This window comes from Chrysochloris asiatica, unplaced genomic scaffold (assembly GCF_000296735.1).
Source record: "Chrysochloris asiatica unplaced genomic scaffold, ChrAsi1.0 scaffold00422, whole genome shotgun sequence".
Classification (NCBI taxonomy): domain Eukaryota; kingdom Metazoa; phylum Chordata; class Mammalia; order Afrosoricida; family Chrysochloridae; genus Chrysochloris; species Chrysochloris asiatica.
The window spans coordinates 1,411,062-1,434,957 of record NW_006408940.1 but is presented as its reverse complement, the minus strand read 5'-3'; the positions used below and the strand labels follow the sequence as shown (position 1 = coordinate 1,434,957).

Here is a 23,896-nt window from a genome sequence, read left to right as displayed (position 1 = left end):
GTGGCTCTTTCTCCTGCTTTTGCACCGCTCTCGTTTACCGGCTGCAGCTCTCAGGTTCCTTCCGCGTCTTGCCGTGCGTTTTCTCCTGAGGATTTTCGCGCCGCTCGGCGCGTGCCGCCTCACTGCCTCGTGGAGCTGGGTCTCGCGGGCCCCGCGCCCGCCCTCCGCTCGCCTGGTCCGGACCGGAAGCGGCGCCGCACGGCCTGGGCCTGGCGCGGGGGGCGAGCACAGGGGCCCGGTCGGACATGGGCAAGAAGCATAAGAAGCACAAGTCGGACAAACACCTTTATGAAGGTGAGGAATGGGCTGGGGCGATGGGCCCGCGAGTACGCAGTGGGCTCTGGGGTTTTTGTTCTTTCGAAATTACCCTCGAGCGCCCGAAGTGAACCAGGGCCTCTCCTCACATGAGCAGACCAGATTTGCGAAGTGTGTGCGGTCAGTGACCGCGCAAACCTGTGGCGGGGGTGGGATTCGAAGTAGGGCTCACCGGCCCCGGCTGGGGTCTCTTGGGGAGTGTGGGACGACCCCGAGAAGCCCTGTAGCGTTCCGGGAGGGCCTCTCTAGCGGCACTTGGCAAGTGCCTCTTAATCAACAGGTGCTCACCCTAAGTCGTCCAGGCCTTTGCTCCACCTCCCCTCTCTGCTTCCTGGTTACTTTGCATTGTCGATATTGCTTGTGTGGTGTTGTTGTTAAGTGCCGTCGAGTCGGTTCCGACCCATAGCGACCCTGTACAGGGTTTCCGAGGGTGTAAATCTTTTCGGAAGTAGAAAGCCTGATCTTTCTCCCGCGGAGCAGCTGGTAGTTTCGAACCGCTGTCCTTAAGGTTCGCAGCCCGATTCGTAACCACTACGCTACTAGAGCTCTTTGGGTAGCCCTTTCTTTAATCGCGGCCCACTCTTTTTGTTTAAGAGTATGTAGAGAAACCCTTGAAGCTGGTCCTCAAAGTGGGAGGGAACGAAGTCACCGAACTCTCCACGGGCAGCTCGGGGCACGACTCCAGCCTCTTTGAAGACAAAAACGATCATGACAAACACAAGGACAGAAAGCGGAAAAAGAGAAAGAAAGGAGAAAAACAAGTTCCAGGGGAAGAAAAAGGGAGAAAACGGAGACGAGTAAAGGTAAAGTCTGTTGCATTACTTTAAGTCCCACTTAATAAATATTCCATCCTCCAGCTGTCAACCTTTTTTCTTTGTGTCGGGTGAGATGCTCAAACACCTGTAAACTCTGACTTGTTTTTGAGGAGTAGCAAGGCAAGGTAGAAGAGTAACTCATCTGTGAGTGTCAGCATATCTTTTATTATAACCTTGTACGTTTGTACTCACACACCAAGTGAGTAAGCAGACAAGTGCTGATTTTCAGGAGTTGCTTAAAAGAATGTTGTTTCCACTTAAGAGTAGATAGAGGGCTAACTCAGGAAAAACAGTGCTCCAGGTTTACCAAAAATAAAAATTTCAATAATGACTGTCATGTATTGAGTTCAAACTTTGTTCAGAAGTAAAATACTATAATGCCAAATATATGGTTAACAATGTTCATCTTTTAAAATAAGTTTTAGTTCACGGAAGAAAAAATTTGATAAGAGACCTTTTAGGGATATAACACCATTTTTTAAACAGTTTGCATAAAGTAGAAAAAAATATCTGCTATTTTGGTTCACGAACTGAGGCAGTATAACAAGTTTTCTCTCCAAGGATGCTCCTATACATACTTGCAATTATCCCAAGTTTAACCATTCACCAAGTGACTCTTATTAAATATCTTACAGTCTGTAGGGTAAGTAATGGGCTGCTAAGTGCAAGGTTGTTTGTTCAAACCCACTATCCTTGAAAACCCTATATAGGTAGGGTTGCTATGAATTGAAACTGACTTGATGGTGCTTAACAACCTGTAGACGATAGATTTTTCACCGTTAGTCTTATAATAATTTTTATGTATGTGTGTGTGTGTGTGTGTATATATATATATACGTATATATATACGTATATATATACACGGAGCTCTGGTAGCGTAGTGGTTACAAATTGGGCTGTGAACTGCAAGGTCAGCAGTTCGAAACTACCAGCTGTTCCGTGGGAGAAAGATGAGGCTTTCTGCTCCCGTAAAGATTTACAGCCTCGGAAACCCTGTACAGGGTCGCTATGAGTCGGAATCGACTCCACGGCACATAACAACAACAACAACAAATATATCTATATCTGTATCTATCTATCTATCTATCTATCTATCTATCTATCTATCTATCTATCTATATAACAGAAGTGAGTTCCATGTGGTTAAACACATTGATAAGTCACTGAGTCTTATGGATTCTTTCTTTAGAATTTCAGTTATTTTTCCCTTTCTTCCCTAGCATTTTTGCACTTGCTGGACTCTGACGACATATATTTCCTTTTCTAAATTATAAGAAATTATATATGCATATGATTTTTAAAAAACAAAAGTAATAGAGAAATGAAAAAAATGAAAAATAAAAAAATAAATTTTTTCTCACCCCATTCCTTCATATAGTCTTCCTGTTCAGATGTAACCATTTTTTGCTTCGTTTTTAATTTGTATTAGTAAAGTAATTCCAAAAACATTGCTTTAATTAAGGGAGCATTATAAGCAGCTTCCTACTTTATCCTGAAGTTCTACTACAAACTTTTAGCTTTTTCTTCTGATACTTACATCTCTATTCCTGAATATAGATTTATATTATTTGGTGGTGTGTCAATTTTGTCTTCCACTGACATTATATTACAGAAGATGATCATATAAATTAGTTTTCTTATACTGATAATCCCAATTTCCCATCCATTGTCCCACTGTAGATATATTACAATTGTTGTTGTTAGATGCCATTGAGTCCCTATTGACTCATAGCAACCCTATGCAAAACAGTACATGGTCCTGTGCCAACCTCACAATTGTTGCAACGTTTGAGTCTATTGCTGCTGCCACTGTATCAATCCACCTAGTTGGGAGTATTCCTCTTTTTCTTAGACCCTCCACTTTATCAAACATGATATCCTTCTCCAGGGACTTGTCTCTGTTGATATGTCCCAAGTATGAGAGACTAAGTCTGGCCATCCTGGCTTCCAAGGAGTATTCTGGCATCTTGCAGCTTTCAGTGTCCTTTTTTTATGGACTACTTGCTTTCTAGAACCTCTCTGAACTCTCCTTTGCCGACTTCCTGAGTCTCATGCCTTTAATTCCCTTTTTGTGTGGAATTTAAACTCTAGAAGCTTCCTAAGAAAGCATGCATCAGAAATAGATTTTTGTTAATTCTTAAATGTTCACAATCTTTCTTCTACCCTTGTATGTGATTGATAGTTGATTCAAAATGGAATTATATATTGAAAACTATTTTCACCCAGAATTTTAACATGTTCTGTTAGCTTTTGGCTTTGAGTTTTGCTGTTGAGAAGTCTGTTGCTCTTCTCATTCTCAGTCCTTTTTATGTGACCAGTACTTGCTCTTTTGAAATTTCTAGTGTCTTCAGTGTTCTAACATTTCACAATGAATGGATGTGTCTTCAACTTTTAGATGTTTGCTTGATAATATCTGTGACAATATCCTTCGCTCTTTCTTTCTGGAGCCTCTGTCATTTAGTTGTTAGACTCCTGGACTGATCTAATTTTCCCCCTTTGTTTTTGTGTTCTATCCTCAAAGAGAGTTCCTGAAATTTAGCTTCATAGTCTTTCAATTAATTTTATTTCAGATCTTGTATTTTTAATTTCCAGGAATTCTGTTTTTCTTTAATTATCTTTTTGAAATAGCATCCTGTTCTTGTTTTTGAATGCAGTTTTCTCTGAGGATATTACTTGAAGGGTTTTTGCTTTTTATTTATGTTTTGTTGGTTTCTTTTGCTCCCTGAATTTTCCCCAAAGTTCTTCTATTTATTTGCTTGGTCTCTCTTTTATGTTAGAAGTGTTCTTTAGTTTTCTTGATTCTTTGTGGTCTGTTTATATACAAACGTATGACACAAACAAGCGGTTTAAATATTTTGTTCCCAAACTTTACTGTAGGGCGACTAAATAGGCTCTTGATCATTTTGGTGGAAATGTTTGTACTTCACAGATACCTTCTCTGGGCTTTTCAGTGTCTCCAGAAAAAAATCTTTCCATCCTGGGAGAAGACTTTTACCTGGTGCTGTAGCATAAGCTCTGGACTGGTAACCACAAGGTCAGTAGTTCTTACCCACCCCTTAGAAAACCCTACGCAGGGTTACTGTGGGTTGGACTGACTCGAAGACACAACAACATCATCAGTATTTCTGTAGGATAAGTTCTGGATTGCTAAAGACAAGGTCAGTGGTTCAAACCCATCAACCAATCCTCAAGAAACCCTATACAGGGTTACTTTGAGCCAGAACTGGCAAGAAGGCACTTAACATCAACAACCAGTATTCATTCTAGTTTCTCTCTCCCCTTTTATTAGTCTTTGGGTCTGGATCCTGTCTAGTTCTTTATATCTTCATTTTCTCATCTTTTCCTGAGTTCTGAGTTAGTCTTCTTATAGGTAGGTATCCATCTTTTTAGGCAGAAGTATCTTGGGTTTTTTTGTTCTGCAAACTCCTCTCTCTGCCTTTCATCTCTTAAGTTTATTGATATCTTTTGTCTACTTTTTGCCTCTTTTGAGGAAATAGCTTTTGGCATTTTTATCTACTGTTATCTCTTTTATTCCAGCTGTTGTCTTGTTTAACTAGAAATTGAAGCAGTCATTTTTGGCACTATGAGGTTAACATTGGGCTGCTAACTGTAATAAGATCGGATGTTCAAACCCACCAAGCACTTTGTGGGAGACACATGAGTCATAGAAAGATTTACAGTCATGGACACCTTCTATAGGGTCGCTATGATGTAGCATCAACTCTGTAGCAGTGAGTTCAGTATGAGAGTTGTAGCTTTGGTGATTACCACCATAACACCAACTAATATGCTCATGTTCTTTGTTTTATCAGTTATGTCATTCTTTTTAATGCTTGCATAGCATCTAGTTATACAGATGTACTCTTGTTACTAATCTCTAAGAGTATATCCATATGTTGTGTTGGCCTCCAAATGTCATTTTATGTAATACTACATTTAAAAGAATTACAAATAATACTGCATCATGCTTCATTATGTACTAATGCAGCACTTCATCCTGGAGGTCTTGTGTTCTATCCCTTCTGTCCTTCTACCATGTTAATTATTAATAACCACCCTAACATTTTGGTGTCACTGAAAATTAAGATGCTTTTTCATCCTTAGTCTAATTTGGACACAAAACCCTGCCAAGTAGGTAGATGCTTTCCACTTTACCAAAGGTAAAAATAAAGCAGGTGAAATTAATTTTTCTAAATGTTTGCTCCTCTAGAACTCAGGGCGAGGGACCATAGAGTATTTCTGGATTCTTTGGGGATGTCATTGGTTCTGTAGAGACTGTTTTGTCTGTTTGAGTTTTCTAAGCAAGACCTGGGATAGAGAGAGGGAATTCTTTTTGCTGGTACTGCCTTTGAGAAGGAGACTTCAGAATGAGATGCTTCTCTGATCTGTCTTCTGTATCTGTAGGAACTTTTAGTAACAGCGGTTGCCTCTTGTCTCTTCTTAGGAGGAGTCAGCCATGTAACATCTGTTGGCTGGTGACATCTGTCTGGGCTATGTACGGTTCTGAAGGTTGGTGACTCTTACCTTTCAGTTCCATGAAGCGGGAAAGAAGAGGAGTATAAGAAACAGATATTCTTTGCCTTTAAAAACCTTTTCTACTAAGCATTCATAATTCCTGCATGTACTTCATTAGTCTGAACATAATTGCATGGTCACGCTAGATGCTGGGAAGGGTAGAAAATGGCCCTCTTTTAATTGGGGTCAGGAACATTATAAACCCTGCTAAAAATCAGGAATCTATTACTTAGGAAGATAAGAAGATAAAACTTTATGAGAAGTATGCAGCAGTTATCTGCCACACAGTTTAGCGGTTACCTATATGGTGCTTTATCCAGCTTCTCAAGGTGTGGAATGAGAAACACTTTTCCCTGGATCACCAGAACAATTTACTCATACCTCTGTTAGGATATATAAAGCCATGTAGTTTACTTATGCCTTTGTGTATGATTGCCCAGCTCTAAGCTCCTGTGGGGCAGGAACTACATTTATAATCTGAGCCTAGTACAGAGTCTGGCATAGTTAATAGGTGTCTAGATTCAACGTTACTTAACAATAATTAAATATTTGTTGAAAAAATACCTGAGTAAGTAGCCATTCTGTCAGGGGAAAAATGCTATTTATATACTCCTAGTGAAATCCTCTGGAAAGATCATCTTTGATCAAGAGAACCACTTCAGGAGGTATATACATGGAATAGCAGAGTGGGAAAGGAGGGAGGAGGGTATTCTGCAAGCCAGATAAGTCCTAGAAGCCCTGAGATCCTGGGTGTGACTGATGTTATACCAAATCAGTGGATGAATTGTGTTTAATTTCCATTTTGCTTATCATTTATTGTTATGTACAGTTGAGGCCTGACTGTTGTTAAGTGCTGTCGAGTCGATTCTGAGCATAGCGACCCTGTATAGGGTTTCTGGGGAGCAGCTGGTGAGCTTGAACTGCTGACCTTGCAATTCAAACAGCTTTGCAGTCTGGCACAGTAACCCACAGTCCCACACCAGGACTCTGAGGCCTGACTAGCCCCATGTAAAACAGGACAAAACACTGCCTGCCTGGTGCTGCACCACCCCCACAATAATGATTGAGCCATGTTTGGGCTCATAGTTGGCAGCCAGTGTCAGGCCCTCTTGTGGAGGATTCTCTTATTTTTTGATGACTCTCTATCCAAGTATGATGTCTTTTTTCCCAGGGACTGCCCCTTCCTAATAACGTGAGATGAAATCTTACCATTCTTGCTTCTAAGGAGCATTCTGGCTATGATTCTTCTAAGACAGACTTGCTTATTCTTCTGTCCTTCCATGGTATAGTTAACATTTGTTGCCAACATCACAATTCAAATGTATTAATTCTTCAGTCTTCCTTATTCATTGTCTAGCTTTCACATGCATATTAGGTGATTAGAAATACTTGAGTGAGGTGTGTCTTAGTCCTTAATGTGACATATTTGCTTTTTAACACCTTTTACAGCAGATTTGTCCAATGTAATACATCTTTTAATTTCCTGACTACTGCTTCCATGATTGTAGATTCAAGTAAAATGAAATCCTTGACAAAATCAAATCTTTTCTCCATTTATCGTGATGCTTTGTGAGGATTTTTGTTGTCTTTACATTGTAGTTGCAATCCATATTTCAAGTTTTTTTGTTGTTTTGCCCACAGGCAGGCCTCTCTCTGCCTGGGCAATGTTACAAACCCCTTTTAGGGCTGCTAATAAATGCTCACAGAGTACTCTACTATAAGCCTTGCCTGAAGCTCCCCTATTAAATTTCTTGAGGCGCCCCACTTTGCAAGTAAGTCTCCTACAAAATCATTCAGCTTTACTTGCTTCATGAGCTGGAAAGTCCACTGCTCTGTTTCATCTCTGACTCTTGGTTCTCTTGGTATTGCTCCCTTGCCATTCCTCTGCTGTCTCAGCTTTCTGCCCCTGGGTTGAGGAAGTTCAATGTGCAGGAGTCTCCAGGTCCAAAGGATGCAATCTTCTCCTGGTTCTTATTTAATAGTAGTGAGATCCCCTGTTCCTTCTTCTGACAAGGCTAATTTTATACAGGTTAGAATTCCAAGTTTAACAGTCACAACTAACTGTTAACCATTCACAACTGAGTCATGTAATTCTATCAGCATCTTTTTCCACCTTGTCTTACTCAGACTCAACAGGGCAAAAATGTTATTTTGTGGGATTTAACAAAGAAGAGCCTATGAAGTAATTCACTCCACTGTGTCTTAAGATAGTCCAGCTTCTTAGATTACTGAATGGGTAAGTTATGAAAGGATCCAACCTAGACACACACCTTTCCTGATGTTTAAACCACACTGTATCCCCTTGTGCTTGAATGATGGCCTCTTGATCTATAGACATGTTCCTCATGAGTACAGTTAAGTGTTATGGAATTCCTATTGTTTGCAATATTATCCATAGTTTGTTATGATCCCCACAAATGCCTTTGTATAGTTAATAAAACATAAGCATCTTCCTGTTATTCTGTGCTGTCATACAAGATCATCTGACATCAGCAATGATTGTATATTTTGTATTCTTTTGTGGACTCCTGGTGTGATGCTTCACACTGGACTATGAACCACAAGGTCAGCTGTTCAAACCTACCAGCTGCTCCTCAGAAATCTTGTACAGGTTTGCTATGAGTCAGAGCCCACTCAATGGCACTTAACCAACAACATATTCTTTTGTGAATCCAACTTGTATTTCTGGTTATTGTTCTGTTGAGTGGGTTCTGACTCGTTGTTGCTGTTAAGTGCCATCGAGTCGCTTCTGACCCATAGCGACCCTGTATAGGGTTTCCGAGAAGCAGCTGGTGAGCTTGAACTGCCGACTTTGCAGTTCAAATGGCTTTGCAGTCTGGCGCATTAACCCACAGCGTCACACCAGGCTCATAGTGGTTGTTGTTGTGTGCCATGGAGTTGATTCCGACCCATAGTTACCCTGTACAGGGTTTCCGAGGCTATAAATCTTTACGGGAGCAGAAAGCCTCATCTTTCTCCCGTGGAACACCTGGTAGTTTCGAACTGCTAACCTTGAGGTTAACAACCCAATTTGTAACCACTATTCTACCAGAGCTCCTTCCCTGACTCATAGAGACCCTGTAAATTATCTTCAGCAAAATGTTATGTAGCATGTGATGTTAATGATACTATTTGATAATTTCTGCATTCTGTTGGGTGATCTTTCTTTAAAATGGGCACAAATATGGATCTCTTCTACTTGGCCAGGTAAATAACTGTCTTCCTAATTTCTAGCCATGAATTTGTGAGCACTTCCAGTGTTGTGTTTATTTGTTTAAATACCTCAATTTGTGTTCCATCAATACAATTGGAGGCTTATTTTTCACTAATGCCTTCAGTGTGACTTAGAGTTCTTCTTTCTATACCATCAGTTTTTGATAATTTCCATCTCCTGAAATGGTTGAATGTTGACCAATTCTTTTAGGTACGTGTGAGACTATTCCTACCATCTTCTTTTGATGCGTCCTCCATCCTTTTAATATTTTGTCCATACTGTTGTTGGTAAGTACCGTCAAGTTGCTACCAACTCATACCTACCCTCATAGGGTTTCTGAGGAGCGACTTGTGACCTTGAACCGCTAACCTTGCAGTTCAGCTCGTTAACCTACTGCACCACACCAGAACTCCATAGAATCCTTCAGTATTGCAACTTGTGGCTTGAAATTTTTTTCAGTTCTATTAGCTTGAGAAATGTTAAGAAATACTCTTAAAAGTTTTCTGATTCCAAGTGTTGGTACATTTCATTACAATACTTGTCTACTCTAGTTGCTCTCTGAAATCTTCTATTCAGGTCTTTTACATCAACATTTCTAATGTTTACTTTAGCTATTTGACATTCAAAACAGGTTTCAGAGTGAGTTTACATCCATTTTTGCCATATTTTCCCTTTTTAATGACCTTTTTTTCTTCATGAATGGTATTCTTGACGTCATCACAAAACTTGATTGGTCTTCAGTCATTAGTGTTCAATGCATCAAGTCTGTTCTTGAGATTGACTATAAATTTGGTGGGATATGCTCAAGATGGTACACTAACTTTCATGGACATGTTTTAATTGTTTTCAGCTTCAATTTGAGTTTGCCTATGAGCAGTTAAGGAGTTCTGGTGTGGAGATGTGGGATGGTGCATTGGACTACAAGGTCGGTTTGAACCACAAGGTTCAACAACAATAGCAAATGAGCACTTGAAGGTCTGTTTTACAGTTGGCCCCTGACCTTGTTCTGATAACTCTGCAAATGTAGTCTAATTCTTATGTATTCTGTCTGATAAGGTTCATGTTTATGTTGTTGTTAGGTGCCATTGAGTCTGTACCGACCCATAGCAACCTTATGCACAGCAGAATGAAACACTGCCCGATCCTGGGACAGCCTCACTACTGTTGCCACGCTTGAGTCCATCGTTCTCATTTGCCAATCCATCTCATTGAGTGTCTTCCTCTTTTTCTCTGACCTACCTCCTTATACCTTGGCCTTGTTTTGGCAGATGATATGGAGCTTTTACATCATCTCTTTCCACAGATGTAGTCAGTTTGATTTCTGTGTATTCCATCTGGTGAGGTCCATTTGTATCATCGTCTCTTATGCTTTCTAAAGAAGGTATTTGAAATGAACAAATCATTGGTTTTGCAGAATTCTATCATGCGTTCTCCAGCATCATTTCTATCACCAAGGCCATATTTTCCAACTTTTGCATTCCAATCACCAGTAATGATGAATACATGTTTGATCAATGATTGTATGTTTGATCAATTTCAGATTGAAGAAGTTGGTCTATTTCATCCTCACTGGCTTTAGTGGTTGGTGCATAAATTTGAATAATAGTGGTATTAACTGGGCTTCCCTGTAGGCGCATGGATATTATCCCATCACAGACAGCGTTTGTACCTCATGGCTGATGTGGATATGTTCTTTTTGATGATGAATGCAACAGCATTCCTCTTCAATTTGTCATTTCCGGCATAGTAAACCATGTGGTTGTCAGATTCAGAATGGCCAATACCAGTCCATTACAGCTCACTAATGTCTAAGATATTGATGTTTATGCGTTCCATTTCGTTTTTGACAACTTCCAAATTTCCCAGATTCATACTTCGTATATTCCATGTTCTGATTCTCAATGGATGTTTACAGCTGTTTCTCTTCATTTTGAGTTGTGCCTCATCAGCAAATGAAGGTCCCACGGGCTTTTCTCCCACAAGCTTCACTGCATTCGCTTTATCAAGGTCAACTCTACTTTGAGGAGGCAGCCCTTTCCCAGTTGCATTGAGTGCCTTCCAACCTGAGGGGCTCATTTTCCGGTACTATATCTGACAGTGTCCTTTGCTATTCATAAGGTATTCAGTGACTAAATATTCGGAAGTAGTTCGTCACTCTTTCTTCCTTGTCTGTCTTTGTCTGTCAGCTCATCTGAAACCTGTCCACTATGGTATTTAAAATACTGGTAGCATAGTCTTTTCAGATTTACAGCAACTCACATGTCACTACAGTACGACAAACTGACAGACGAGTGGTAGCCGTTTGGTTTTAAGTGGAAACTGTCACTTTCAATTTAGAGGAGTACTGTGCGCATGCGTAGTAGAACCCTGTGTGTGTGTGTGTGTGTGTGTGTGTGTGTGTGTGTGTGTGTCCATTTGCTCAGGCATCCCCTCTATTCACCAGAATGGAGGTACGCAGACAGTGAGAGACCAATGAACAGATACCAAAAAAAAAGAATATCCACACCTGTGTCTCCGCGGTTCTGTCAGGCTTTTGTAGCTTTTCTGATTCTTCCCCCGCTTGGTCTCTCCCAAGATGCCAGCTCCGGGAGCAGCTGAGCATCTTGAATTAGAAAGCAATGGATTTCTTGATTTTGGTACAAATTGCCCTAGCTGTAAACCTTCCAAGCTTCTTAATATTCCTTTATATGTGGTTCAGAGTTCTAGCACCATCATCCCCTGAGCCTGCTTGGTCTGGTATTCTGTGTTGTTGCTGATGGAACTCCTCATTGCACGTCTACCCGATCCACCATTTTAAGTAAGAACTTAAAACAAACAAACAAAAAAAGTATTTGCAATGAATAAGGTAATTGACCTTGCAAAAGTCTGTCATGCTATTTGCAGCATTGTGTCTGTCACCAAGACCTTATTTTCCAGCCACCCATCCTCCTCCTTGGTTTCCAATTTTTGTATTCCAATCACCAATAATTATCAGTACATTTTAGTTGCACGTTTGATTAATTTCAGACTGCAGATACTGGTAAAATCTTTAGTTTCTATAATACAATAATAACCATTCATTGCTCCTCTCCTATTATGAGCTACCCTAGTATTCTATTGCTTTTTAAGCCACTCTGTGTCTCAGTGAATGCAGCAATAAAATGAGGTACTAACAGTAGCTACCTGATAGAGTTATTTGTAAGGATTCAAAGAGTAAATTATACTTTTAAAACTTTAGGACGTTTCTAGCATATAGTAAATTCTCAAATGTTAGTTTTTACAAGTGTGCATCCATCTTGGAAATGATCCCTGGTATCATCACAGTGATTTAACTCTTACCGACTAACCAAAGTGTCAACAGTTTGAACGTACAAGCCACCCTATGGGAGAACTATGTGGCCGTCTGCTTCCATGAAGATTATTGTTAAGTGCCATCAAATTGGTTCCAACTCATACTGACCCTGTGTAGGGTTTCCGAGGAACAGCTGGTGGGTTTGAACTGCCGATGTTTGTGGTTTGCAGTCCAGTGCTGATGCTGCAGTGCTGCACAAGGACTGTAAAGGATCATATGTATAAAGACCCTAAGTATTGTACTTCATGGGTGACTTAAAGGCATTTTGAAAGGTAATTTGACATCCCAATTTTTCACTTTTGTGCTGACTTTAGAAGCTGATTCCTGAACAGAATGCTATGCCACAGAACAGATTGCGGTAAGGAAGTTTGCATACCAAGTAGGAGAACAGGAACAATAGTTGGACTCAGTGGCACTTACCAACAGCAACATGCAAGGGATATTTTTACTATAATAGGGTAAGGAGCTCTGGTAGCGTAGTTGGGCTGCTAACCTCAGGTCAGCAGTTCAAAATTACCAGTTGTTCCTCAGGAGAAAGATGAGGCTTTTTGGACAGCCTCGGGAACTCAATATAGGGTTGCTGTGATTCGAAACTGACTCCACAGCACATAACCACCACCACTATAATAAGGTTGTTTCCTGTAGGGCATGTAGTTGACCCCATGTTGACTGAATAATGAGAGAAATGTCACTGTATTTTGATTTCTAAAACCCAGTTCAAATGCTTCTTTCTAGGCAAGTCTGTGATTTCCCCATGTTCCAAGTCTCAGGAGCCTCAGAACTAGAACTTTGCCTATATAGTGTGAAAAGTGGAGATTTGGTGTCTGTTTTAACATCTCTGTTAGACTAAAGACTTCTTAAGGGCAGGATTTGAGTTCTTGTTCTGGAACTGACTCTGACCTTGGGCAAGCTAATGAACCTTAATTTTCTCACCTAGAAAAATAGAGATAAAAATACCAGTCTTAGAAGGTTATAAGAAGTAAAATGAGCTAAATAACATACATAAATAGCTTAGCATAGAATCTGTTGTTAAGTACCATAGATTGGGTTCTGATTTATAGTGACCCTTTAAAAGGTTTCCGAAGCTGTAAACCTTTGTGGAAGCAGAAGGCCTTATCTTTCTCCTGCAGAGTGGCAGGTGGGCTTGATCCTTGTGGTTAGTTCCCAGCACAGAGCCAAGCAATATGTGCTTAAAAAACAAACAAGCAAAACTAAATTCACTGCCATTGAGTATATTCTGATCAGAAAGCCTCATCTTTTTAGTTTTAATTTCTGACATTGTAGTTAGCAGACCACTGTTAATCCTGCTTTGCCATGAAGGCCCCTGTGCTTAATGGTGTTGGTTATGTGCAGTGGAGTCAGTTCTGATTCTGTGACCCTCTACAGGGTTTCTGAGGCTGTAAATCTTTATGAATAGAAAGACTCATCTTTCTTTTGCATAGCTGCTGGTAGATTCAAACTGCTGACCTTTTAATTAGCCCAACTCAAAATGATGTAATAAATAATGTTCTCAGGAGCCCTAATGGTACAGTGTGTTACGAAAGGCTGTTAACCACAGGATTGGTGGTTTGAATCCACCAGCAGCTCCATGGAAGAATGATGAGGCCATCTGTTCCCATATAGCAAGGGTGGGGAACCTTTTTTCTGCCAAAATTTGTAACATCTTTTGCAAGTCAAAACAAAAGTATCAACTCAAAAATTAGCCTGCTTTCTTTGGTCAGGAGTTCTGGTGTGGCATTATAGGATAATGCGCTGGACTGCAAGGTCTGTTTGGACCTCAAGAGGGGTAGTTCAAACACACCCTTTGCTCCTTGGAAGCCATATACAGGGTCTCTGTGGGTCGGAACCAACTCGATGGCATTTAAAAACAATAATTTGGTCAAACATTTAAGTAACTCCTAATGTAATGGCACTTAACAGCACCAACAACAATGTGACATAGCCTTGGCAGGGCCAGACCAAATGATTTTACAGGCCTTATACCGTCTATTGGTCAAATGTTCTCCACCCCTGCCATAGAGATGTACAACCTTGGTGCAGGGTTGCTATGGGTCAGAACCAACTCAGCAGTACATAGCAACATCAGACACTTCTCTTTTTCTTATAGATTATCATTTAATCAACTGAGTGGCCTATACAAAATTTATTATGTTGCATCGTAAGTTTTACTTAACTGTTCTCTTGTGCATATTACTAGTTCAAATAGTCTGAGCATTTTTTTTTTCTTTTAACGAGAACAATCATCTTTAAAGTCAAACATCCAGCAAGTTATAAATCATTCACATAGCACCAATGTTAACTTAATACAACAGCCAATACCCGCTCCTGCATAGAACAGAATCTGAGCATTTTTTAATGAGCTATTTTATTTTTTGCATTATGTGGGAATTATGTGGGGCTGGGCAACTTGAATACATAAGGTTGAATAAAAGGCAATATTATATGATAAGAATTATGCCACCACACCAATTTAATTATTTATAATTAAATCACCAAACTTTAATGGCCCCCAGATTACAGTCTGGAAGAAAATAATGCTGTGACTGGCATTAAATACCACTGCACTGCAGGGAGAAATACTATTGATACTACCAGGTGGACATTTTTTACTAGTATAGTCAGAGCCTTCCCTCATATAAAACCAAAAAACACTTAACTAAGATACCTTTAAAAAAAATTAGTTTTGCCCCTGAAACTATTGCCTTGAGATAATCATTAAACTTTAAACCAAAAATATTCCTTGAAGTAATTTTAAAATTGGACAGTTCTATAAGTTAACTAGTGGTTGTGGTGGTGGTGGTGGTTATGTGCTGTGGAGTTGCTGCCGACTCATAGTGACCCTGTACAGGGTTTCCAAGGCTGTAAATCTGTATGGGAGCAGAAAGCCTCATCTTTCTCCCGTGGAACAGGTGGTAGTTTCGAACTGCTGTCCCTGAGATTAGCAGGCCGATTCGTAACCGCTATGCTACCTGAGCTCCTTAACTTAATTAGTAGAGAAGGTTTTTAAGAATTATGTGGCACTGTAGGATAAGCAATCTATCCAAGGTCAGTTTGAACCACAAGGTTGGCAGTTCAAATTCACCTGCTGCTCCTCAGAAAGCCTATACAGGGTTGCTATGAGTCAGAACCGACTCAATGGCACTTAACAAGAACAACAACAACAACTATATATATGGGATTAGATTGACAATGGCAACTCAAAAGATTAGATGGAAACCTTAAGGGCAGTGACTTTATGTTTACAATTCATAGAAGGAGGATGAATGTAATCAATGGCACTAAATTGTGCTTGTAAAAACTGTTGAATTGGTATGGAATTTGTTGTGTGTATTCTCAACAACAACGGAATAAATAACATCTAGAAAAAAATTACATATGACAAGCATGTCAAGAATGATACATAAAAAATTTCAGCTGTTTTTGGGGTGTGGTTGTTTGGATTTTGTTTTTGCATAGTGGTGTTTCTATATGGCTTTTGACAAAGTAAAGCCTCTCACAATTACTTAGGCAATTTCTGTTCCTCCAGGTTATTTCTGTATATATAAGGTTTGTTGTTACTGTTAAGTGCTGTCGAGTCGGTTCCAACTTACAGGACCCTGTATAGGGTTTCTGAGGGGCAACTGGTGGGTTTGAACTGCTGACTTTGTGGTTCACAGTCCACTCACTACTTGTCCTACAGTGCCACATCCAGTTTCCAAAGTATAAGAGGGGTTTCAAACAGTTCATTGAAAAATTCTATTACCTTTTCATTCCATTTTCTTCAAACTTTTTGAAACCCCTTTGTATAGTGCAAATTTTTAAAAGCTTACTTCTTGTTGTTATGTGCCTGTACAGGGTTTCCGAGGTTGTAAATCTTTACAGGAGTAGAAAGCCTCATCTTACTTGTTGTTGTTGTTGTTGTTAAGTGCCGTTGAGTCGGGTCCGACCCATAGCGACCCTGTACAGGGTTTCCGAGGGTGTAAATCTTTACTAGTGACACATTATTTTGGAGAGTTTACGCTTATTCAGATATTTCTCAGTATTTTTAAGACTCTTAGTATGCACTTGAAATCAAGAGGTATATCTTTGATAGCATACTTGATATTGGAACATTTCAGAAGTTACGTAGCGCCAAGCCAGTTGTGAGTAAGGCCGGGTAATCCAATTTAGGGCTAAATGAAGAGCAACTTCAGAGTAATAAAACTGAAATTTCAGGTGAATTTTTAAGTTAGCTGGTAGAAGGCATTTCTGAAATTGCTTTGCATATCCAAAACATTACTTGAATACCTATATAGCCTCCCAAAATAGTCTAACAAAAACATTATTATTAAGGACTTCACCTGTTAATCTGCATGTTTTTGTGCTATCTCGTGTAATTAATTCTGTAAATAATTATTTTACAACCATAAAGTGCTAGGTATTGTTGAACTTGGGGAGGCAGAGTTGAATAAGACATCCTATAAGGATTTCTGGCAAAAGAGGCTTCTGAGTTTAAAATGTAGGGAATATTTTAATGTTAATAACATGAGCAAAGATTTGCTACAGAAGTATTCATACACTAATAAAATAAGTTGCCATCAGTCATAGACAAATTTCAGCAAAACTAGAATCTAGTCTGAAAAAGTACAATGGATTTGTAGTCATGGAAGTAGTCACTGTTCCTTTATCCTGCCTCATAGCTTCACACAGGATTTCCTCTACCTGGAATTTTGTTCCCACCCACATTTCCAGCCTGGTTAAATTCTGTATTCTTCACATCTCAGCCTAGATGTTGCTTCCCATAGTAGTCTGCTCTCACTTTGTAGTCTAAATTAAGTTCCCCCGATGAGTTTTTTGGTACTTTCAGTTATTTAATGTCTCTGCTGTTACCCTACATTGTTAGCCTCATAAGGGCAGGGCCTTTTGTGTATTGTCTACCACTGTGTATCTACCACTATACATCTATACAGTAACTGCCTGAATCAGTGAGTGCCCACTGTGTGCTAGATACCACACTGAAATTTCATTACATTATCTTATTTTGTTGTTGTTGTTGTTAAGTGCCATCAAGTCAATTCCGACCCATAGCGACCCTATATAGGGTTTCTGAGGAGCAATTGGTGAGCTTGAACCGCCAGCCTTGCAGGTCAAACGATTTGCAGTCTGGTGCATTAACCCACTGTAACTTATCCATCATCTCAGAGTCCTGGTGTGGTGCTATAGGATAAACACTTGATGACAAGGTTGGTTTGAACTCACCAGCCACTCCTAGGAAACCCTATACCAGGTCACTATGAGTTGGAACTGACTCGACAGTACTTAGCAACATCTGTCATCCCACCACCATTTATCTGCCAGTCTGTCATAATATGGTGGCTTATGTGTTATGTGATGCTGGAAACTATGCCACTGATAATTTAAATATCATCAGGCTTACCCATGGTGGACAGGTTTCAGCTGAGCTTTCAGACTAAGACAGATTAGAAGAACGGCGAATTACTTTTGGATGTTCAGCCACCAAAAACCTTAAGAATAGCAGTGGACAACTGTCAGCTGGATTCAGACATGGTTGTGGGATGAGGTGTATCATTGCTGATGTCAGGTAGATCTTGGCTGAGAACAGATAATACCATTAGAAAGATGTTTACCTGTGCTTTATTAACTATGTAAAGGTTTTCAACTGTGTGAATCATGACAAGCTATGAACAGCATTTTGGAGAGTGAGTATTCTGAAATGCTTTAATTGTGCTCGTGAGGAACCTGTATATGGACTAAGGCAGTCGTCCTAACATAACAAGGGAACACTGAATGGTTTAAAATTAGGAAAGATGTGTCAGTACTCCTAGAGAAAGTGTCAGCAAACTTTATTTGTAAAAGGCCAGAGAGTGAATATTTTAGATGGTATGGCCCATAAGGAATCTTATTATGGCGCTGCAGGTTAATGCACTGGACTGCAAGGTCAGTTTGAACTGCAAGGTTGGCAGTTCAACCTTACTAGCTGCTCCTCAGAAACCCTATATAGAGTCACTAGACGGCACTTAACAGCAACAGCGTAAAGAGTCCTGGTTTGGTGCTATGTGACAAGCTAACTGCAAGATTGGTAGTTATATGTGGTGCTATAGAATCGGGCTGCGAACCTTAAGGTTAGCGGTTCGAAACTACCAGCTGTTCCGCGGGAGAAAGATGAGGCTTTCTACTCCCGTAAAGATTTACACCCTCGGAAACCCTGTACAGGGTCGCTATGGGTCGGAACTGACTCGACGGCACTTAACAACAACAACATATGACTGCTAACTGCAAGATTGGTAGTTAAAAACCACAAGTCACACCTTGGAAACCTTATACAGGGTTGCTTTGAATCAGAATTGATGGCACTTAACAACAGTAGCAACAACACTGGCCCCTAAGGTCCAACTTAGCTGTTGTAGTGTGAAAATAGCTACAGATAATATGTAAATGAATATGTGCGACTTTGTTCCAATTAACTTTATAAAAACAGATGTCATTGACCAGACTGTCAACTGTTTGTCTAGAGGCTCAGATTCTAGCACCAGCTTCATCCTTGTTGTTGTTGTTATGTGCCGTGTTTATGAGTCCGTTCCGACTCATAGTGACCCTGTACAGGGTTTCTGAGGCTGTAAATCTTTACGGGAGCAGAAAGCCTCATCTTTCTCCCATGGAGCGACTGGTTGATTTTATATGCTGATCTTGTGGTTAGCAGTCTAGAGCTTATCTTATAGCACCACCAGGGCTAGGACTGTTTATTGTTGTTGCTAGGTGCCATCGAGTTGGTACTGACTCATAGCGACCCTATGTACAACAGAACGAAACACTGCCTGGTCGTGGGCCAACCTCACAATTGTTTCCATGCTTGAGCCCATTGATGCTGCCACTTTGCCAATCAGTCTCGCCAGGGGTCTTCCTCTCTCTGACCCTCCACCTTAACAAACATACCGTTCTCCAGCAACACCTGCAAAATGGAGATTTGACTGTTGAGAGAGGATGTCAAATTAGGTAGTAAAATAATATCAAAAGAAGGTATTACAATTATAGCTTTCAACACCGGTTATGGATTGAATTATATTCTCTCAAAATGTGTTGTAAATCCTAGCTCTTATACTTGTGATTAAGCCCTCGTGTGGTGGTGTTGAATAAGGAGTGGACTGGTAAACAGTGTTAGTAGTTCAAGCTATGAAAAGCATTGTGGAGAGTGAGTATTCCAAATGCTTTAATTGTGCTCTTGAAGAACCTGTATATGGACTAAGTCAGTCGTCCTAACATAACAAGGGAACACTCTCAGAAACCCTTTTCAGGATCGTTCCTAGTGTAGTGCTGTAGGAAGGGATCTATATCTTGAGATCTTTTCCCATAGAGCAGATGTTCTAAACCTGCCGACCTGCAAAAGAGTCATGTCAGTTTTTCTTGACATGTTTCTAAATTAGAATTGTTGTTTGGTTGTTAATTGCCATTAAATCAGTTCCTATTCTCAGCTACTTGTATAGGGTTTCCAGGAAGTGACGGGTGGGTTTGGACTGCCACCCTTGTGGTTCACAGTCCAACACTTATCCCACAACACCACACCAAGACTCCAAATTAGTATTGTTGTTGTTGTTAGTGTCCTCGAGTTGGTTCCTGTATAGGGATTCTGAGCAGCTGGTGAGTGTGAACCACTGATTTTATGGTTCAAACCAACCTTGTGGTCATCTACTTATCCTAAAGCATGACAGCAGGACTCCAAATTAGGATTACTGCTACATAGTGTCATCAGGTTGTTAAAAAAACACACAACCTATACTAATGGTAAAATATATCAAGTATAAACTGAGTTCCATTTATAACATTATTTTCTGGAGCTTTTTAACCAATCATATGTATTTGTTTTAGGTGATTTGGATTCTGAGAATAAATTGCATAAAGCCAAGTATCCGTGATTTTTGATCACTGGATCAGTATCAACACCATGACTTGCAAACTTGTTAGAAATGCAAATTAGCAAGCTCCACATCATCACTGATTCTGGGATAGGGCCAGTAAAGCTTGAGAACCACAATGAGATCTAAGAAATTGCATTTCTAATAAATTCTAAGAGGATGTTGGTTTGGGGGGTGGGGGGGGTCACATTTTGAGAACTCCTATTCTAGATACTATGACAAGAATGTAGGATATAGACCAAGAAAATAATTTGAGTTTATAAGAATCTTAAAACTTGAAAAGTTTGATTCTCAAAAGCTGAAAATGAAGAATTTTTGGCCAATTTTACTTCATATTTTAATTTTTGAAAATGCTGAGTATAAAATTACAATAGAACTTGCCACCTGGATACCAACTGTCCATCTTTAGCATTAAGATGCTTTTTGTTTGTTTTTAAATTCTTTTTAAGATAATGTGTACAAATAATAGCAGTATATATGACCTCCCAGGATCCCATTCTTCTCTTTCTCTCTGAAGAACCACTATTCTAAATTTGGTATATGTTGTTGTTGTTAAGTGCCATTGAGTCGAGTTGGTTCCAACACATAGTGACCCTGCATAAGGTTTCCGAGGAGCAGCTGGTAAGTTTGAACCGCCGACCTTGCAGTTCAAACAGCTTTGTAGTTTGGCGCATTAGCCCACAGTGCCACACCATCACACACTTAAAATTTTATGGTTTTACTACTTTTGCATATATCCATAAACAATAATAGATTTGCACATTTTCAAAGTACGTAACTGATATAGTTGAGACAGTTATTTTACATTTTTCCAAAAGATAATATGTTTTTGCATATAACTTTAATTCATGTATAATACCTACTATGGCACTGCGGGATAAGTATTGGACTGCTAAATGCAAGGTCGGTGGTTTAAATATACTAGCCGCTCCTTGGAAATGCTATACAGGGTTGCTATAAATCAGAACCTATTCAGTGGCACTTAACAACAACAACAATGTGAATATACCCTAATTTTGTTAATTTATCATTCTTTGCTGTTGTTAAGTACTGTTGAGTTGGTTCTGATTCATAGGAACCCTGTATAGGGTTTCTGAGGAACGGCTGGTGAGCTTGAACCACTGACCTTGCAGTTTAAATCACCACCAGGACTCCAGAGTATCATTTTGATTATACATTACATTTTTCCTAGTTTTTATTCTTTAAAACAATGCTCTGCTGTAGATATTGCATATGTATACTGTGTAAGGAGGAGTTTCTCTAGGGAATATGGCCAGATGAAGAATAACTGAAAATTGGGTTATATTGGCTCTTAGTTATAACCAAATGTAATTTTGCCAGGTCATATGCTATCTTCAATATTGTTGGTGTGTGTCAGTTCATTGTTGTGACTATTATGTCAGTCTATCTCACTGAGAATTTTCTGACCCTTTACCAAACATGGTATCCTTTTTTGAAGTTTTGCCATTTTCACATCCAAGGTGTATTCTGGTTGTATTTGTTCTAAATCTTACTTGTTCGTTTTTTTGTGATCTACATTATAATGTTAACTACTGTTTAGTCAATTTTGAGTCTAGTGTTCCAGGGAGTGACTGGTGGGTTTGAACCACTGACCTTGCAGTTAGCAATACAGTGCCATACCAGGACTCTGGTTCACAGTATATTTCACTGACACCACAATTTGAATGCATCAATTTTTTCTTCCTTTTTTTTTTTTAGTATTCACTTTTTATTGTGAAGTAAGTGAAGATTTACAGACAAGATCATCAGCTTTACATTCAACAAATCATACACTTTGTTTCATCTCAATAAACACAGTACCCTTCATGCAGCTAAAGTTACCCTGTTTCCTTCTGTGAGTCCCACCTGCGTTCCATCCCCTTCCCATCCTCTCTCAACTTTGTCCTTAGAAAAATATTGCCCATTTGATTTTGAATGATTAACCATTCCATGGTGAGAATACCTTGTTAGTGTTGTCCCCCCTATAAACCTATTTACTACTTGTCTGCAAATTGGACCAAAAGGATGATTTCTTTTTTAGACCTGAAGGGTGGTCAGTGCCATAGTCTCAGGTTTGTCCACTCTCTTTCTGTCCAGCAAACCTGGACTTTTTTTTTCTTTTTTATTAAATAATTTTGAGTTTTATTCTACATTTTTTCGTACTCTTTCCAGGTTCCCTCTAATGTGATCCATTTCAAAGCAGTTGATAGTGATAGCTGTGTACTGTCTAGTTCTTCTGGTTTAAGAGTTGTAGAGGAAGGCGGGGCTTGATGGTGGATAGGGTAGAGGTGCGATGTTTAGCCATCAACAATACACAGTATACCAGACAAGGCGGTTTCAGGGCAGAGCTCCAAAACTCAGAACCACATAGGTAGGAATATTTTAAAAGTTTGAAGGCTATAGCTAGTGGAACTTGTAGCAGAATTAGAACTTTCGAATCTGCCGGGTTCAGGTGGCCCAGAGCCGACAACTTGGGCGAGACCAAATGGCAAGACCAAGCAGGGGAGCAGACCCACCATGGAGTAATGCCACAGGAATCTCAGAGCAAAGGTGGACAGTACACTTTCTTGGTTTTGCTTTGTTCTGATTTTCTTTTTTCCTTTTTTGGTATCTGTTTATTGGCCCCCCGACTATTTGCGCACCGCCATTCTGGAGACCAGAGGGGGTGCCTGAGCGAGTGGACACCCCTCACCCCCAACATGGTAGGGTTATTTTCAGCCCAAGAGCCAGCCCTGAACTGTTTTTTAATTGGGAAAAGGCCAGAACAAGGGTTGTGGAGAGGGAAAGAGTATACAAACAAAACAGGCTGAAAATTAAATTCTGAGGTACAGCATAACAACCAGCAGTGACATCTTGAAATTTCTCAGGCGGCCTTGAAGGCAAGAAACTCAAAGAGGACATTAACATTTTACTCATATTAGGCTACAGATTTTTTTTTTTTTCTTCTTCTCTCCTTCCTCTCTGTTTTCTGCGATTATAGACTACAGTATCCAAACTAGTTTTTTATGTTGTTTGTTTTGTTTTGTTTTTTTGGTGGTTCTTTGTTCTGTTTTGTTGCTGTTGCTGTTTTGCTGTTTTTTGTTTCCCCTTTCACATTTGGGGGACTCTTTCTCTGCCTATATTGCCCAAGAAGAGACAGTAACTGCTGCCATATACAATCATATATAAGTCAAGCTACAATCATACTCTATAAAACACCAAAAACCATGTAAGAACCAATACCAACTGCCATACACCAGGTATAACACCTGTGAAAGTTACTCTGAGTTAAGCAACAAGAAGAGTGAAAACAGAAGCCCACATCCTGATCACATTTACCTGGAGGCAATCAGAAAGCATGAAAAATACCAAAACACACACTCAATTAAGTATTAAGGCCACAGATAAACACTAAAGATGTCCAAGAAGCAAAAGTAGATGACCATATTATCAGCACATGTCCAGAAACAAGTTGAAATGTCTGAAACAAATGACCTAGAGGTAGACTTGGAGTACATTCTGGAAGGAGGGCAGGCCTTAGAAATGCCTGAGAAGGAATTATAAAATGTTTCAAAACATTTTACAGTGGAGTTAAGAAAAATAAAGGAAGAAGTCAGGAAAGCACTACAGGAACAATCAATTAAGAGAGATACAGCATTGGAAACAATTAAAAACCTACAAAAAGAGTTCCAAACAATAATAGAATATGAGAAATTGACAATAAACTGAAAGAGCAAAAGAGTAGAATAGAAGAGATGGAAGGCAGAACTAGTGATCTGGAAGACAAACCTCTCAATACGACTAAGATAGAAAAGCAAGCAGAAAAAAGGATAAAAAA

General features: G+C 39.7%; 1 protein-coding gene across 1 annotated transcript in view; it reads left to right on the top strand.

The window, feature by feature from the left end:
• The first annotated feature begins 245 nt into the window (after positions 1-245).
• BRD7 (bromodomain containing 7) overlaps positions 246-23,896 on the top strand; it is a 199,835-nt gene continuing 176,184 nt past the window's right edge. The window contains exons 1-2 of the mRNA XM_006876865.1: positions 246-294; positions 910-1,118. Coding sequence (XP_006876927.1) covers positions 246-294; positions 910-1,118 — 258 coding nt within the window. The remainder of the gene's footprint in view (positions 295-909; positions 1,119-23,896) is intronic.